At 43.1% G+C, this 18,696-nt stretch overlaps 1 protein-coding gene across 1 annotated transcript; it reads right to left on the bottom strand.

Annotated features, from left to right (window-relative positions):
* Nucleotides 1-782: 782 nt before the first annotated feature.
* upk2 (uroplakin 2) lies at nt 783-15,166 on the bottom strand. Its single transcript, XM_073029903.1, has 5 exons — nt 15,011-15,166; nt 6,735-6,881; nt 6,514-6,655; nt 4,073-4,131; nt 783-1,377 (listed from the first exon to the last, which is right to left on the bottom strand). Exons 1-5 carry the CDS (start codon nt 15,069-15,071, stop codon nt 1,247-1,249), a joined length of 540 nt encoding a protein of 179 aa, XP_072886004.1. The 5' UTR covers nt 15,072-15,166; the 3' UTR covers nt 783-1,246.
* Nucleotides 15,167-18,696: the final 3,530 nt, after the last annotated feature.

Raw genomic sequence — 18,696 nt, 5'->3', positions numbered from 1 at the left:
CTCTTTGGGGGCTGTTGCTGCTGCTTGCATGGTGGGTGGAGGGAATGCTGGAATACGTGGGGGAGCGGGAGGGGAAGGTTTGATGCTGCTTCTGCATGGGGGGGGGTTGGGGTTCTTACATTTTTTCTGTCATTCATTCTTTGGGGTTTTCTTCTGTTTCGAGGATGTCTGTGGAGATTAAGAATTTCAGGTTGTATACTGTATACATTCTCTGATATTAACTGGAACCACTGAACTATTGAATGTACAAGCTGCTTCCACACAGCTGTAGAATTGTACCTGGATCCCTGGCACTGTAATGGCATTACGCTATCGTGCCACTCCAATACATACACAGCACATAACCCAGACTATGCACACACAGAATACACACATACTCTCAATGCTCTCAGACAGGATGAAGAGGTCAATACTCCCCAATGCCATTAGGCTTTACAATTCAACTGCCAGGACTTAAGAACTTTTTTTTTTTTTTTTTTAAAGCTATTATTAATGCTTTTTGAGTTAGTGATTTAGATGCATATCATATTATTACTGAGTTAAGTATTGTATGTAAGGAGTTTTTGCTACAACAAGTGTATGGGACATTGGAAAAAATGTTGAATTTCCCCATGGGGATGAATAAAGTATCTATCTATCTATCTATCTATCTATCTAACAAAATCACACATTTAGTCAAAACACTAACATACATCGAGCACACAATGCTGCATCTCTCTCACGATACACTCAAGAGCAAAGCCACACACCTATTCCATTCTCACTGAAAGAATGAGACTGGATCATAAATACAGACTTTAATTATAAAATAATGCCTTTTCTAAATGAACAGTGGTTAGCAACTAGGTTCACTACAGGTGTTGAACCATCAGTTCCTGACACTAGATCTGCTGCGTCTACCCAGGTGCCTGCTGTCCCCGGACAGATTCACAGAACCAAGCCATCATCAAGTTCTGAAGGATGATTCAGAAACAATTGAAGGTTGAAAGTTTTTGGGATCATGATGAAGGAATGGATCATTGACAGGGAGGCCACGTGAGACAAGGAACTTCAATCAGGTTCAAAGATAAATATTTTCAAATAGCTACAGATCAAAACATGTTCACAATAAGCAGATATTCATCTGAATTAATTCTTAATTGTCATCAAAATGCAAGGTGCAGATTAAAAATACATAAGAGATATAGAGAAACATTGTTCACATATTTGTTACTATAAATGTTCTTTCATTCCTCAGCAAAAGATTTTACTTCCGAATTATAACAGCAACAATGAAAAGGCTGATGAGCACGGCCATGGCGATTACCAGAAGCACGGTAATCACAACCATGGCTCCGCTCCGACCAAAACCAGTATCGATGTCCTTGTAATTTATTGCTGAAAAAAATAAAACAATTCAGTTAGCTAATGCAGGATGAGTCACTTTCTCACATACCAACACACACACACATTTGCACACACATCTTATGAACATGCACTTCCTTCAAGAGGACCACAACCTTGTTGTTGGGTTTGGAGGCTTGTGTGCCTCAATGACCTGGAGAGCTATGTTGGCTGGAATCAGGGCTTTAGGCTTTGACTCCTTGGTGAGGTCACCCATGCCAAAAAGGTCAAAGGGTAGAGGCCAGACTAAGAGGGGTCCAACGGTCCACCAGGTTCGGGGGTTCAGCTCAGGGCTAAGAACCCTGACTAGTTAAACAAAATTGTTACGGAAACAGCAATGAAGGATCCTTCTACATCTGAGTGTGATGGTATTCCTGAGTCTCCACCCAGGACTTACATGACCGACAGTAGTGAAAACCGAGAGGAAGCTATTGACACGATGAGGGAAGCCCTGTACACCGTCAGAGACCTTCATCACCACCCTAAACACCATCAGTGTAATGAGCAGTAAGTAAATGTGTACATCCACATACACACGCAAATGGTGCATGTAACACACACACACACACACACACACACACACACACACACACACACACACACACACACACACACACACACACACACACACACACACACACACACACACACACACACACACACGTGAAAGTGAATGGTAAGACTGGTTAAAGAGTGATTAGCCTGAGACAAATCACACCCACAGGATTAGAACAATGATTCTCCAAGAATTTTCCTGGAAATCTATTCTCTTTTTTAATGAATGTTCACTGACTTGGATGCCAAATGAACTAGAATGATGGGGAATGGTTGTTTGATTTATCTCAATTGAAGAAAATCCTGCCAATGCTTTCCTGGGCCTAATACTTACAAGGGCTTAGTGGGTGAATCTACCACCTGCTGTAGTACTGATTTCCACAGAGTACCACCCTGCTGTGGTAATGAGTTCTATAGAGTATCACCCTTCATCCCATCTCTGCTCTGCACCAGGTTAAATAATCCATTACCAAGTACCACTATCTGTAACTAAGGAGCCATGGGAATGAAGACTAGCCTCAACTATGACATTCAATTGGCTAGAAACAGCCATTTGACCCACTGTGTCTATGCTGACCATCAAGTTTCCATCTATACTAAACTTGGTCCATGGCTTTCTATGCCTTGCAGATTCAAGTTCTCACCTAGATGTTGACTCTAATAGGCAGGGCTTATTAATTCTGCTACATCATTGGGAAATTGGGCTTAGAGTTAATTTTACAACGTATGTAAATAAATAAATTGATTCTGAGTTCCAGAAGGACTTAGAAGCAGATTTTCAAGTTCACAACAATTCCATGAAATAGCATTCAGAGAATTAGAGTTGTAGAGCTCAGAAACAGCCCTTCAACCTGGCTCATCCATGCCAAGCAAGTTGTCTACTTGAGCTACACTCTTTTTCCCACATTTGGCCCTCCAAACATTTCCCATCAATGACCTATCTAAATGACTTTTAAACTTTGTAGTTGTAACCTTGTTGACCACCTCCTCTGGTAGTTTGGTCCACGTACCCACCACCTTCTGACTGAAAAAGTTACCCCTTTGATAGCTTTTTACATTTTTCCCCTCTCACCTTTAACGTTTGGCCTCTAGTTTTAGATGCTCCTACCTTTGGGGAAAAATGTGACCGTTCACTTTGTCTATATCCCTTTTGAATTTATGGACTTCCATAAGGTCACCACCAACCTCCAATGCTCCAATAGAAAGATGTCCCAGTTTAAAGCTCAAGCCCTCAGGTTCCAGTAACATCCTTGTGAATCCTTTCTGCACCCTTTACTGTTTAATAACATCCTTCCTATAGTATTTCAAGTGCATTCCCACCAATAATTTGAACAATTTCAACATGACATGCTGACTTTTGTACTCAATACCCTGACTGATGAATACAAGCATACTAATGGCCTTCTTTACCACCCTGTTCTCCTGTGTCTTCATTAAGAACATGTACCCTCGGTCCCCCTGTCCCACAACACTTTCCAGAGCCATTCCATTATGCGTTTAAATCCTGCCCCAGTTAATCCTACCAAATTGTAACACCTCACACTTACCTGAATTAAATTGCATAGGACCATATGATGTATGAGCAGGAGTAGGCCATTCAGTCCATTGAGTCTGCTCCGTCATTCCATCACGGCTGCTTTGTTATCCCTCTCAAGCCAGTCTCCTGCCTCTCCCTGTAACCTCCGACACCCTTACTATCAACCTTCCTTTTAAATATAATCATCGACTTGGCCTCCACAGCTGCCCGTGGCAATGAATTCCACAGATTCACCACTCTCTGGCTAAAGAAATTCCTTCTCATCTCTGTTCTAAAAGGACATCCCTCTATTCTGAGGCTGTGCCCTCTGGCCCTCGACTCCTACGCAATTGGAAACATCCTCTCCACATCTACTCTATCAAGGCCTTTCAACATTTGATATTTATTCTTCTAAACTCCAGCAAGTACAGAACCAGCGCCACCAAATGCTTCTCATGCTTTAACCCTTTCGTTCTCAGAATCATTCTCGTGAACTTCTTCTGGACCCTCTCAAATGCCAGCACATCTTTTCTTAGATAAGGGGCCCAATTTACTCTAGCTCCCTCTAAGTTTAAATAAACATCTTCACCATCCAGCACTGTGGGAGCAAATACTCACGCATGATGGTGCTGATCTCCAGTTGGTTGCTCTTCTTGTTACCAATTTCATACGACACACTGGGAACAAGGAGAACAGGCTTATCACAATGAACAGCATGAAACACTGGTCACATCCAAGTGGATGGAGAATGTGTGGTGTCAGAGGAGCATGCTTAGCAGATGGAGAGAAAGACTTCTAGTCAGTATTGAGCAGGAATGTAGAAGTGAAACTTCAGTGGAGTGAGGTTAATTCAAGTTAAGCTTACTGACATATGTCCGAGTTCAGTGGGGTTCAGGTGCAATGATAAACTTCCTTGCAGTCTTGTCACAAGCACACAAATTGCAGATAAAATACACAAAATTGCGAAATAAAACTCTGCAAGGCAAGACATAAGTGCAAAAAATAACACAATCCAAGACACGTCCATGGTAATGCAAGAGGTGGTCTGCAATGCGCTGTTGCTAGGGTTGCGCAAGCTGGTTGAAGAACTGGATGGCCGTAGAAATGTAGTCATTCCTGAACCCGGTGGTGTGGGTCTTCAGGCTTCCATACCTCCTGCTTGCTGCGAGAAGGGGAAATGCCCCCGAAGGTGGGGGTCCCTGATGATACGTGCTGCCTTCTCCAGGAGAATGTTGGGATTCTTGGGGAACGTTCAGAACAGGGATTCTGGAATGGAGGTAAAAGGGGAAGATGGGAATAGTGTATGAAGGGCATGTAGAGAAAAAGAGTGGTTTAGCAGAGGGATGAGGGACGAGCTGTGGGGAAAATGTGCTACTGTGTGACGCAGGGTGGGGGATTAAATGGAGAAAGAATTTAGGAAGATTTCGTGGGACAGGTGTAAGGAAGAATGCAGAGGTGAAGGGGACATTATAGAGTTAGCAGCAAATCTTACAGTAGAATATAATGAAAGAAGGCATAATGTTGCTGGGGGAGATATAATCAGAATCAGAATCAGGTTTATTATCACTGGCATGTGACGTGAAATTTGTTACCTTAGCAGCAGCAGTTCAATGCAATACATAATCTAGCATAGAAAAAATAATAATAGTAAATAAACAAATAAATCATTTATGTATATTGAATAAATGTTTTTTAAAAACGTGCAAAAACAGAAATACTGTATATTTTTTTAAAAGTGAGGTAGTGTCCAAAGATTCAATGTCCATTTAGGAATCGGATGGCAGAGGGGAAGAAGCTGTTCCTGAATCACTGAGTGTGTGCCTTCAGGCTTCTGTACCTCCTCCCTGATGGTAACAGTGAGAAAAGGGCATGCCCTGGGTGCCGGAGATCCTTAATACTGGATGCTGCCTTTCTGAGACACCGCTCCTTGAAGATGTCCTGGGTACTTTGTAGGCTAGTACCCAAGATGGAGCTGACTATATTTACGACCCTCTGCAGCTTCTTTCAGTCTTGTGCAGTAGCCCCTTCATACCAGACAGTGATGCAGTCTGTCAGAATGCTCTCCACAGTACAACTATAGAAGTTTTTGAGTGTAATTGTTGACATGCCAAATCTCTTCAAATTCCTAATAAAGTATAGCCGCTGCCTTGCCTTCTTTACAACTACATCGATACTGCTTGAGAAGGGGTGTAATAGCATAGGAAGGGGATGTAATGGAGTGGAGATGTGTTTGTAATACATTGTTTGTGGATGTAATGGCGTGTAGAATATGTTGTCATGGCATGGGAGAGATGTAATGGTGTGGAAGGAGGAGTTGTGATGTAAGAAGGAATGTAATGGGGTGAAGGAGGAGTTGTAACTGTGTAATTATTTGTGTGGATGTAAGAGTATGGAGGAAGGGTAGTAATGGTGTGAGGGTGCAGTGGGAGGGGGGTGTAATCAGCAGGGTTAGCAGAGTAGGAGCCTGATGGGCAGTGAAGTGATTGGTGGGATGCAGGGGAGGAGAAGGAGTGGGTGTCGGGGAGGTGGCATGAGGATTCATATTGGTGTTGGTTTATTATTATCACGTGTAACATGAAGCAAAGAAAATTTATGGCATGAATCAGCCTGTGCAGACAGACCATGCCATACGTAGAATATAATGTTGCATCTTCAGAGGAAGTGCAGTGTGGGTAAACAAATGAAATGGAAGAGCCACAGGCAGAAGACTGGGAGATCAAGAGTTCATCTTTAGCATATGATAACAGCTGTCCTTGAGCCTGGAGGTATGGAGGCATATGTTTTCAATCCTTTGTTTCTTCTGCCGGATGGGAGAGGAGAGCAGAGGAAATGTGCAGGGTGTGTGGGGTACTTGATTACGTTGGCTGCTTTTCTGAGGCTAGTATATGCAGACAGAGTCAATTGGAGGGGAGGCTGATTTGAAGGGTTTTATTATGGAATGAATTAAGTTTCCCAATTCCTTGTCAGAGCCAGATGCCTGACTGACACAGAGTTGTAATATTCCAGTGAGATGGAGCCACTCTCCTGCTCTGAATTCACCCTGGGGAATCTTCACTTACTTGTACTTGGTATTTTCTTCCAGCCCTGTCACCTGGTAGCCCAAATTGAACATTCGCTGATATCCATCGATGTTAGCCTCCAGAGCGATCAATTCACGCCTAAAGCGGCAGACAGGCATTGTAAAGTTTGGCTGTTGTATATCTGAGAAAGAAGAACAATTAGAAGCCAAATTGGAAAGAAAAGAAAGCAAGATTGAACTAGATGAAATATTAACGGATACCTTGCCCAGTGATGTTGGTGACCTTGACCATGACTGTTTCCCCAGCAAACTTGCAAGATGGCAGGCTTAGGATCACTGACATTGAGCGGACACTTTGCACAATCCCATTCGTGCTCTCATCCACCAGTGAGATAGTAGGATTTGTTCCTGTTTAAAAAGAAAAGTTTTAAAACATAACATAATTTTTGCAGTTTTACAAGACTCTGGTGAGGCTGCATTTGGAATATTACAAAGTCATTGCAATTAATTGGTAATTTGGGGAAAGAAAGAAATATATATACTAAAGTTATTATGAACTCTGTGGAGAATGTGGGGATCTTCCGATATCCAGGCATTCTTTCTTTCTTTCTTTTTTTCTTCTTTTTCTTTTTCTTTTCTTCTATAGGGATGTTAGGGGGGAGGGGTTAGGGGAGGGGGGAAGGGTAGATAATTTTTTTTCTTTCTGTAATCATTTGAAAACTCAATAAAAAATGTTTTTAAAAAAACACAGGGGAAAAAAAAGAAATAAATAAATACACAGATAGGCTGAGAACAAGAGTTGTAGAATCCTTGAAAGTTTGTAGAAGTGTGTTGAGGTGAGTGAAGTTATCCACGCTGGTTCAGGAGCCTGATGTTGAAGGGTAATAACTGTTCCTGAACCTGGTGGTGAGGGACCTGAGACTTCTTCCCAATGGCAGCATGAGAAGAGAGCATTAATTGTAATCTGTTTTGGTCACCCTGCTATAGGAAAGGTATCATTGAGCTGGAAGAAGTGCAGAGGAGATATGTGAGGATGCTGCCAGAATTCCCAGGATGAGATTTGATTAATTTAGGTGGAGGAGAATGAGAGGTATCTTAGAGAGGTGTATATAATTATGAGGGTCAATGTGCACAGTCTTTTTCCCAGGGTTGGGAAATCAGGAGTTAAAGAGCATAGGTTTAAAGTGAGAGGGAACTGAGAGGCAACTTTTCACACAAAGGTTGGTCAGTATATGGAATGAGCTGCCAGAGGAAGTGATTGAGGCAGAAATACTAACAATACTTAAAAAACAATTGGGCAGGTACATGGATAAGAAAGGTTGTGAGGAACATGGGCAAATGAGAGTGGCTTCAATGGGACAAAATAGTTGAACTATTTTAAATAGTTAATTAAGTAGTTAAGCAGCAGAACTAGTTGGGCCAAAGGGCCTGTTTCCATGCTGTACGACTCTTTGATTCTGTTTAGATAGATAGATAGATAGATAGGTAGATAGATAGATACTTTATTCATCCCCATGGGGAAATTCAACATTTTTTCCAATGTCCCATACACTTATTGTAGCAAAACTAATTACATACAATACTTAACTCAGTATAAATATGATATGCATCTAAAATCACCCTCTCAAAAAGCATTAATACTGAAATTTGGAACAAAGTCCTAGTAAACGTCTTTTTTTTCCTTTATAAAATCTGTGCTCCATTTACATATCCTGTTGTCAAGCAAGCAGCATACCCTGCCTATGTAAACATGTCACATTCCACTGAGGAGTCTGTTACCAAGGGTGGCTGGAGGTGTAGTCCAGCAGCGTCGCTGCCTCACAGCTCCAAAGACCTGGTTTCACTGGCATCTGGACTTGCTGATCACAAGTTTGACCTTTGAGGCTCAAATTCTGGACTCGCATGGAACTACGACCCCAGTTCACTGGCCCTTGTGACTCCCACTCATAGCCAGTAACCAGGACATGCCACCCAAACGGGACCAGGACTTGTCAGGGATCTTAGCAGGTGCTGAGAAGACCTGTGACCCCTGACTCACTGATGTTTGACCGTGGAATGCACCAATCTGCACTTGAACTCCTGCCCTAACTCTTCATTTACTGCCCCTAACCTCTAACTCCCCTCATCCCTGTCCCTAAACCCTAATCTGACTCCTAACTCACCACATTACACCCAGTGTAGAAGAGTGATAAAAGAATCAAGGAAAGTTGAATCAAAGGAAAATAAGGAGCGAAGGAAATGGGGAAAATGGGACTGTTCTGCTGGAAGTTAGTATGGACTCATTGGGCTGAATGGCCTTTTTCTGTGTCAGAATAATACCATGTGATTCTGCAACAGCCCAGGCTTGTGCCAGCTGGACGGTGGACCACCTTTTTAATTCCATTTGCCTACCTTGTTTCTCCAACCCACAACAACCCTGACAAAAAATTATCCAATCTGTACCAACCCCAGGTTTTTCAGGGAGAAAACTCCAAATGTCTGCTACATCCTGCCTAAAGACGTCCTCCTTAGTGTCCCCTAAACTGCCTACTTCAGATTCAGCGCTCTCACGAGTCGGATTGTGATTGAAGGGGTTGATCGCAGGATGTCAGGCTTCAGCCAGAATGATCCAGCTCTTTCTGGCCTCTCTCTTGACCACTCCCTACATAATTCCAGGCCCCAGACTCACTTGTTCTGCGGTGACCCTTTTCTTCAGGATAAGAATGGTTGGGACCTGGGCAGTGTGATGGAACAGAGGGAACTGGGAGTGCAAGTATATAATTCACTGAAAGCACAGGATAGTAAAAAAGGCATTTAGGATACTGACTTTCATCCGTCAGAGCACTGAGTACAGGAAGTTATTGTGTAGTTTACTGAAACTTTGTAAGGCCACACTTAGAGTATTACGTTGGATTACTGTGTTGACAACAGTTTTTGACACTCTGTTATAGGAAAGAAGACATTGAACTAAAAAGAGTGCAGAGAAGAATTACCAGAATGTTGTCTGGACTTGAGGGTCTGAGATACAGTGAGAGGTTGCATAGACTAGGACTTTATTTCATGGAACATAGGAGATTGAGGGGTGCCCTGATCAAAGTACTTACGAATAATGAGGGACAGAGAAATAGTGAAAACACGTAGTCTTTTATCCAGGCAGGGGATGATAAAAACAAGAGGGCATAGGTTTAAGATCAGAGACAAAAATTTAAAAGGGATCCTTCTTCATGCAAAGAGTGCATGTACTGCCAGAAATATTGGTTGAGGCCATCTAGTTAAGTACATGGTTAGGAGAGGTTTAGAGTGCTGTGGGCCAATGAGACTCGCTTGCTGTGCAACACAAGATGAGTCGTGCTGAATATTCTGTTATGCCTCTATAATCCACTGAAGAATAGCAAGTACCTCCCAGAATGACAGCAGTGAGCTGCAGTGCAGCGATGGAGACGCCTTGGAAATGATCATTACAAAGGGAGACATGTGAGAGACTGCAGATGCTGGAGATCTGGATCAACACACACAAAGTGCTGGAGGAACTCAGCAGGTCAGGCAGCTATTGTTAATGACAAAATATCAATGTTTGAACTAAGTATAAAAAGTGTTGCTACAGCTGAAACTGCCCTGAAGCAAGCTCCTTACTGACTTCTGCTAATTGCCACAATTAATTTAATTACTTTTCCACAACTTTGTCTTGTCCACATATTATTTGAAATTCATCTTGCAGTTTAGGTAGGAACTTAATCATCTCTCCTTACTCTGAACCCTCCTTCTTATGGAAGTAATTACTCTCTCTCTCCTCCCCCCTCTCTCTCTCCCTCCCTTCCTTATCTCTCTTTCTCCTTCTCTCTCTCTCTCCTGCCTCTTTCTTTCTCTCTCTCCTAGTTCAATCCCATTTACTGACCCTCCACAGCAGCAACTTCTCTGCTCGAAACAGCTCCACTCTCTTTCGCAAATCTGCCGCGAGCTCGTATATCCGTCAATAAAAGGAGATTGGAGCACTGCTCAACTTGATATCCATCGGACATTTGGAAAGCAAGGACTGAATGTCTACAGCTGGGTCAATTCAGCCTAATGTAAGCCCAAAGTAAGGTCATCACTTGCAACCAGACAGGAGACAGTTGTGAATTCTCTGCTACAGATGTGGGAAATGACATGTTGCCTTGAGTATGGTACCGTACAGCAGATTAAAAACATCCTCCAACAATCTTCAGTCACTGTTATGGTTTCTGATCAGGTTTAATCCATCTTCAGTTTGCAGGAAAATATTTGTGCTCTTGCTTCTGGAGGGTCCACATGTAAATCACGTGCAAATCATATGTAAACTGCATGCTTCTGTCGACAGTCACAAGGTGATGAGATTCTTTGATGCACACAACAGAACACCACAGAAAACAACCAGAGTAATAAATAAATAGAGATTTCAAGTTCTCGCTGTTTTATTGGAAGAACTGAGGCTGAACAAGCCAGTGAAAGATCATTACCCATTCCCTGATCTCAAGTATTGACTGCCTCTTCCTTCTTCAAACTAATTCCAAATCCTGCTGCTTTTTTAAATTACCCTTGCTACCTCCACTTCAAGTTTATTGTCATCTGGCTGTATATACAAGCAAACGAAACAATCAACTGCTTGGTAATATTGATGTTGAGTGTGAAATTGAGTCCCCTAATTCTTTCCCCACCCCACCCTGCCTCCTTTGATTTCATGCTCCACTGTTCTATCAGATTCCATCACCATCCTCCGGCTTCTAATATCACTCTCCCTCTCCTCCATCCCTCACTTCCCCTTTTCACCTGGATTCACCTCTCATTGCCAACTCCTGCTCCATCCCTCCACCCCACCCCCACCTTTTACACCAGCTCCATTTCTTTCCAGTTCAGATGAAGCATCTCAATCCAAAACATCAACTGTCTTTCCCTCCATAGATGCTGCCCGACCTGCTGAGCTCCTCCAGTTCCTTTGTGTTGCTCCAGACTCAGCAGCCTCTTGCATTGTTATCTTCTTCTGGCCCTTTATCCACTCACATCAGATCACTATTGCCCTACACCAGAAAAACTCTTTGATATTTTGAACACCTGTGTCAAATCTACTCTAAATCTTCTCTGCCTTAGGTGGTTAACCCATTCCTCATGTTCCTCTTAAATTCCTGTAAGGCCTCTACCTTCCCCAAAGAATCAGACATAATATTTCACCTGAAGCCTAACATAGTTTTGCCTGAATTCTTTCCTATTTATCAACTGAGCCATGGATTTACCCTGCTTTCTTTGCATAGTTTGACCTTAGCTGTGCGGAGGGACAGTGGGATCTTGGGGTCAATGTCAATAGATCCGTCAAAGTTGGCGTGCAAATTGATCGAGTGGATAAGAAGGCAGCCTTCGTTTGTTGGGGGATTGATTTCAAAAGCAGCGGTGTGGCAATGTAATGTTGTAGCTACATGAAACTCCGGTCGAGCACACTTGGGAGTATTGTGTTCTGTTCTGGTCACCTCATTATGAAAGGATGTGGAAGCTTTAGAGACAGTGCAGAGCAGATTTACTTGAAGAGAGAAGGGAGAGGGGAAAAAAATTACTGGAAGGAGAAATCGATTTCATACCATCAGGTTGGAGGCTACCAAGACGGGATGTGAGGTGTTGCCCCTCCTCCCCCTCCCTGAGAGTGGTGTCATTGTGGCAGAATAAACTCTCCCCCTTCCCTCTTCTTCTAGTTCCTACACTGGCCTCTTCTCCAGCCCTTTACCTTTTCTACCTATCACCTCACAGCTTCTTACTTCATTCCTCCTCCCCCACCCACCTGGCTTCACCTATCACCTTCTAGCTTGTCCTCCTTCCCTTCACCCTCACCACCACCACCATTTTATTCTGGTATCTTCCCCCTTCCTTTCCAGTACTGATGAAGGGTCTCAGCCCGAAAAGCTGACTTTATTTATTTCCGTTGAGTTCTTTCAGCATTTTGTATGTGTTGTTCTTGATCTTCAAATATGCTTTTCCTCAGCCAATCAAACTCCTGACCCAATGAAGACAAAGGTAAGTGTCCTCAATAACGACGGTCTTTGCTGAGAAGTGGCTCCTGGGAAAGGGAAGTGATGGATGGATTTGGTCAAGGTGGTGCCAGGGTGGGATGGTGTTGTACAGCATGGCAGCCTGGTAGGTTTTAATGTAAGGCCCTTTAATTGTGAGGTAAAGCTCCCTGTCCAGGATCAACTCCTTGAATTTGTCCCCAAAGCTCCAGAACTTAGGGTCCCAAGCTCGCTGGAAGTCAGGGGCCAGGGAGTGGACCCATATCCCTGCAACACCAAAGAGACAGCTGGCAGCCAATCAACTCAACAATGACTTGGAGCTCCAACAAACAGCATGGTAGCATAACGGTTGGCATAACGCTTTACAATGCCGGCTGCTAGATTAGGATTCAATTCCCACTGCAAGGAGTTTGTACGTTGCTGTGTGGGTTTCTTCCGGGTGTTCCGAAGGCGTACAGTTTGGAGTCAGTAAGCTGCGGGCCGGAAGCATGAAGACAGTGGTGGGCTGTGTTGGTTATTGATGCAGAAATGACACGTTTCACTCGGTGTTTTGACCTTTCGATGTACATGTGACAAATAAAGCTAATTTTTATTTTTTTATCTTTACAGACACACTGGTACCTAAATGTGTCTGAGTATTGCAGCCAGTTAGAGTCAAACACAGAAACAAGCCCTTCAGCTCACTATCTGCAAAACATTTTCGCCAAGTTCACTAATCCCACTTGCCTGCATTAGGAACATATTCTTCCATGTCCTGCCTTTTTAACAAAATGCCACTCAATTACAGTGATTTTATCTGATTCCACCACCTCCTCTGGCAGCGTATTTCAGCCATCGACCACTCTGTAAAAAAACTTGCCCCGCCAGTCCCTCTCAATATTTTTACCTCCGTTAATATAATTGAACAGTAAATGAATCATCATCAGGGACCCCCTCCACCCAGGTCACACTCTCTTCTCACTGCTGCCATCAAGTAGAAGGTACAAGAGTCTCAGGACTCACACCACCAGGTTCAAGAACAGTTCCTACCCCTCAACCATCAGGCTCTTGAACAAAAGGCGATAACTACACTCACTTGCCCCATCGTTGAAATGTTCCCAGAACCAATGATCTCACTCTAAAAGACTCTTTATTTCATGCTCTCATTATTTATTGCTATTTATTTATATTTGCATTTGCACAATCTGTTGTCTTCTGCACTCTGGTTAATCTTTCTTTGATCCTGTTATAGTTACTATTCTATAGATTTGCTGAGTATGCCGCAGGAAAATGAATCTCAGGGTTGCATGTGTTGACATATATGTACTTTGATAATAAAATTTACTTTGAAGTTAGAAAATCAAAAAAAGTAACAATGTTCCATTAGACAGAGCATTAAAAACAGGCCACCCGTTTACATTATCGTACAATGGTTTCATCTATTTTTTCCCTTCCCCTCCAAACCCAGGTTCTACCACTCACTTACATACAAAGAGCAATTTACAGTGACTAATTAACAGACCAACCCACATGCCTTCGAGACAGGGGAGGGAACAGAGAGAACATGCAGACTCCGAATCCAGCCTCCAGTGCCATGAGATGGCATCACTACAAGCTGTCCCTGAGGATGGAGGTGGCCTAAATCCTGGAACATAAGCAATGTAAATTAATCAATCCTCCATTGTAGATTAGTTCCACTAGCTTGTTGGAGGAGGGAAACGTAATGGCCGTAACAGCAAGGACTACTCCAATTATCCGATGCGGCACATCCTGTTATTACCAACACAAGCAGCAGAGGGAGCTCCAACTCTATTTTTCATCACGCCCCTCCCTGAAACTCACAAGAATGTAGGAATGTCAGATTGCCCATGGGTCCAGCGCTTTTGGGGGTTAATCAGGCTATTTAAAGCAGTTAAACCAGGGTGTACAATGAGTTCTTCAGAAACATGCAAATGAAAAGATTTAAAAGCTGTACTTTACAAAAGGTAAACATTTAAGAAGACAAATATCAGGGAGAAAATAGAAAGTGGGAAGATTACCTGTAACACACATGCACAAAACTTAGCAGGTCAGGCAGCATCGATGGAAATGAATAAACAGTCGACGTTTCAGGCCGAGACGCTTCTTCAGTCCAAGAAGAGTCTCAGCCAGAAATGTCGACTGTTTATTCATTTCCATCGATGCTGCCTGGCCTGCTGAGTTCCTCCAGCATTTTGTGTGTGTGTTACTTCAGATTTTCAGCATCTGCAGATTTTCTTGTGTTTAAAAATCACCTGTGAGAAGTGAAGCCATTGTAATAGGTCTGGAACGTAAAAGAAAGATAGACAAGGGACAAGGGGAAAGAGAGGGGGGAACAGAGACTGAGAGATCGAGGCATCCTTAGGAGACGGATAGAGACAAAAATACACAGAAAGGGAGTGAGAGGCAGAGATTAAGAGGGAGGGAAGAGAAAGGTTAGATGAAGAGAAGTAAAGAAAGGTCACAGAGAAAAGGGCTGAAGAAGAGGGAAGGGGACTAAGATTCAGAAGGAGTAGGAGCGGGAGGAATAACACAGGATGAGGAGACACTTACCTTGTGCCCCTGTGAGAGAGACCAGAGCCAGGAGAAGGAGCAACCTCATGCTGTGAGCCATGTTGTCCAAGGGCGCAGGAGCACTGACTGTCACTTAGAAGGCACTGGGACAAAGTGAGGAATCCCAGCTCAAACCAGCTCTCACTTCATTGGCCACAGCCAATCATGCAGGCGGCAAACAGGCCGAGCAGGTTCCACCTCAGTCGCACGTCACAGTGTGTTTCTATCTCAGGCCTCCACGCCCAGCCCTTGGGTCTTCAGCTAAACCTGCCCATCACAAGCACAGAGACTGCAGCTGCTGCAACCTAGAACCTGGGACAAGAGAGGAACTCAGCAGGTCGAGCAGCACCTGTGGGAGGAGAGGAATAGTTACCACTTTGGGATGAAGTGTCAGGGCTCAGGATGTCTGGACTAAGGCCATACAACCCACTAAACTGGTACTTGCTCAGTGCATGAATAACCCAGTTTATCGATCTCCCCCATCATTTCCCTTTAAATTCCTTCCATTTGGATACACCCAACTCCTTTATGAACGCTAAAATCAAATCTGCCTGTTACCACCCCAACACTTTGTTCAAAGTGTAACTAAACTTTTCCCCTTGAAACACCTGCTTCTTTTGTCAGTCACTATTATTCCAGATCGTCCCCCTTCTGCCTATCAGCTCTTGCTCCAACCAGCCTCCCCTCGTTCTTTCCAGGATCTCGATCGGAAACATCGATTGTCCATTTCCCTCCACGGATGCTGCCTGACCCTCTGAGTTCCTCCAGCTCCTTTGTTTGATGCTCATCCTAGGTTCCCAGTTTTTATGGGAGTAGTTAAGGTGGCATAGTAGCACAGCGTTAGAATAACACTTCACAGCGCCAGCAATCAGAAGATCCCGCCGCTGTCTGTAAGGACTTAGTACGTCCTCGCTGATACCGCGTGGGTTTCCGCTAGGTGTTCAGTTTCCTCCCACGTTCCAAACAGATGCACGGGTTAGGGTTAGTGAGTTGTGGGCGTGCTACGTTGGTGCCGGAAGCACCTGCGGACTGCCCCCAGCACAAACAACACATTTCACTGTATGTTTTAATGTACAGTACTGTGCAAAAGTCTTAAGCACATACCGTGTATAAATATATATATATATATATATACATAGGTAGTGTGTCTAAGACTTTTGCACAGTACTGTACATGTGACAAGTAAAGCTAGTCTTTAATCTTTTATTGTTTCTCTCTGCTCCATCTAAACATCTTACGATTTCATGAAAATCTCCTTCCTCAAAGGAGAACAACCCTAGCCTCTCCTACAGAATTAAAGTCCCTCGTCGCTGAAATAAGTTTGGTGAATCACTTCTGCACTCCTCTCCAAAGTCTTTCTATCTCTCCTGACACGTGGTGCCCAGAGATGGACAAAATACTCCAGCTGTAACTGAACAATTGTTACATAGTGTATTCGGCCCAGTCCATCATAGGCAAAGCTCCCAACCACGTCGATATAAAATGCTGCCACAGGAAAACGGCGTCCATTATCAAGGACCTCCAGCACCCAGGCCATGCTCTCTTCTCATTGCTGCCATCGGGAAGAAGGTACAGGAGCCTCAGAACTCACACCACCAGATTCAGTAACAGCTATTACCCCTCAACCATCAGGTTCTTGAATCAAAAGGGATAACTTCACTCAACTTCACTTGCCCCCTCAGTGAAATGTTCCCACAACCTATCAACTCACTTTCAAAGACTCTTCATCTCATGTTCTCGATATTTATTTATCATTATTATTTCCTTTTTTTGCACTTGTGCAGCCTGTGACTGCCTTTCATTCACTCCACCAGGAAATGACAAACTTCACATTCCTCAGCCTGAGGTTCCTTCTACCATCTATCCCCAGTCTCCCCGTATTCGCTGGAAGTCCTGTCCCCTTCACCACTCACCACACAAGAAAGCCGGAGCACTCCCTCAGGCCTACCCCTCCAAGTTCAAGTTTATTGTCATGGGCATACATGCCTACAGTATAAATGCCAGGAAAATCTGCTTTTTGCAGCAACAGTAAGCACAGTACATTACAAACATGATAAACATAAATTTAAATCAACAAAATCATACCTGCACATCTTACACGACTAAATTAACAGACTAAATGACTTGAGTGCAAATTGAGGGGAATATAGTCCTAAGGAGAATTAGGGCTTTTAAAGGTCTGTTCAAGAACCTGCTTGCTGAGGGGAAGAAGCTATTATTGAATCTTTATAGTTGTGGGTCTTCAGGATCCTGTACCTCCTGATGACGGGTCTCGGCTTGAAACATTGACTGCTCATTTCCCTGCGTAGATGCTGTCTGCCTTGCTGAGTTCCTCCAAATTTGTGTGTGTGTTCCTCAAGATTTCCAGTATCTGCAGAACCCCTCATGTTGCCTGTACCACCTGGCTGATGCCAGCATTGAGAAGAGGGCATGGCCAGATGGCAGAGGTCCTTCAAAGGTTTCAAAGGTACATTTCATGTCAGAGAACTGTATACAATATACACCCTGAAATGCCTTTTCTTCACAAACATCCACGAAATAAGAAGACATTTTCGAATGGAAGAAGACACTATCGTGGCTGACAAGTGAAGTCAGAGCCAAAGTAAAAGCAAAGGAGAGGGCATACAAGGAAGCCAAAGCTGGTGGGAAGATAGAGGATTGGGAAGCTTATAAAAACTTGCAGAAGGAAACTAAGGACATTAGGAAGGAAAAATGAATTATGAAAGGAAGTTGGCAACTAATATCAAAGAAGATACTAAAAGTTTTCTTTAAGTATATAAAGGGTAAAAGAGAGTTGAGGGTAGATACAGGACCAATAGAAAATGACGCTGGAGATATTGTAATGAGAGATGCAGAGTGGGCAGAGGAACTGAATGCGTATTTTGCATCAGTCTTCACAGTGGAAATGTCTTCAGTATATTGGCTGCAGTATACCAGATATTCAAGAGTGTCAGGGAAGTAAAGTTTGTACAGTGAAAATTAAGACTGAGGTGGTGCTCAGGAAGCTTAATGGTCTGAGGTTGGATAAATCTCCTGGACCTGATGGAATGCACCCTTGGGTTCTGAAGGAAATAGCTGGAGAGATTGTGGAGGCATTAACAATGATCTTCCAACAATCCACAGATTCTGGCATTGTACCAGATGACTAGAAAATTGCAAATGTTACTCCACTGTTTAAGAAGGGTGGGAGGCAGCAGAAAAGAGACTATAGACCTGTTAGCCTGACATCAGTAGTTGAGAAGTTGTTGGAATCGATTGTTAGGGATGAGATTACGGAGTACCCTAGAGCAGAGGTGTCAAACTCAATTGCACATGGGGCCAAAACTCAAAGCACACTTTAGGTCACGGGCCGAACAGGATAAACATTTATTGAACACACTAAAACTAAACATTTTTTGAACATAAATATGAATAAAAACAGACAGGAATATTATTCCAGAAAAAATAAACTAAAACTTTAAATAACTTAAATATTTTGCTCTCCATAAAAATATCTCCTGTCAGTATTATACAAGTTAGAAATATGAGCATGCTGCAAAAAAACCCTGAAAATATAAATAAAATTTGTGCTTTTCAGCAAAAGTTAAAACAACAACAAATCAAAACACTCAGTTTTCTTTGCTCTGTTTTGTCAGAGCTGGATGCTTGGCATCTTTTCTTGGCAATAAGTTCGTTTAGGTTTGGTG

This window comes from Hemitrygon akajei, chromosome 26 (genome assembly GCF_048418815.1).
Source record: "Hemitrygon akajei chromosome 26, sHemAka1.3, whole genome shotgun sequence".
NCBI classification, from domain to species: domain Eukaryota; kingdom Metazoa; phylum Chordata; class Chondrichthyes; order Myliobatiformes; family Dasyatidae; genus Hemitrygon; species Hemitrygon akajei.
The sequence above is the reverse complement of the archived record's forward strand: the minus strand, read 5'-3'. Positions and strand labels throughout refer to the sequence as shown.

Excerpts from the sequence above, each read along its gene's own strand:
- upk2 (XM_073029903.1), bottom strand. The coding sequence starts at position 15,071 with ATGGCTCACAGCATGAGGTTGCTCCTTCTCCTGGCTCTGGTCTCTCTC. Across the intron at positions 6,656-6,734 it reads CACCAACATCACTGGGCAAG|ATATACAACAGCCAAACTTT; the intron begins GTATCCGTTAAT and ends CTTCTTTCTCAG. Across the intron at positions 4,132-6,513 it reads GAAGAAAATACCAAGTACAA|TGTGTCGTATGAAATTGGTA; the intron begins GTAAGTGAAGAT and ends CCTTGTTCCCAG.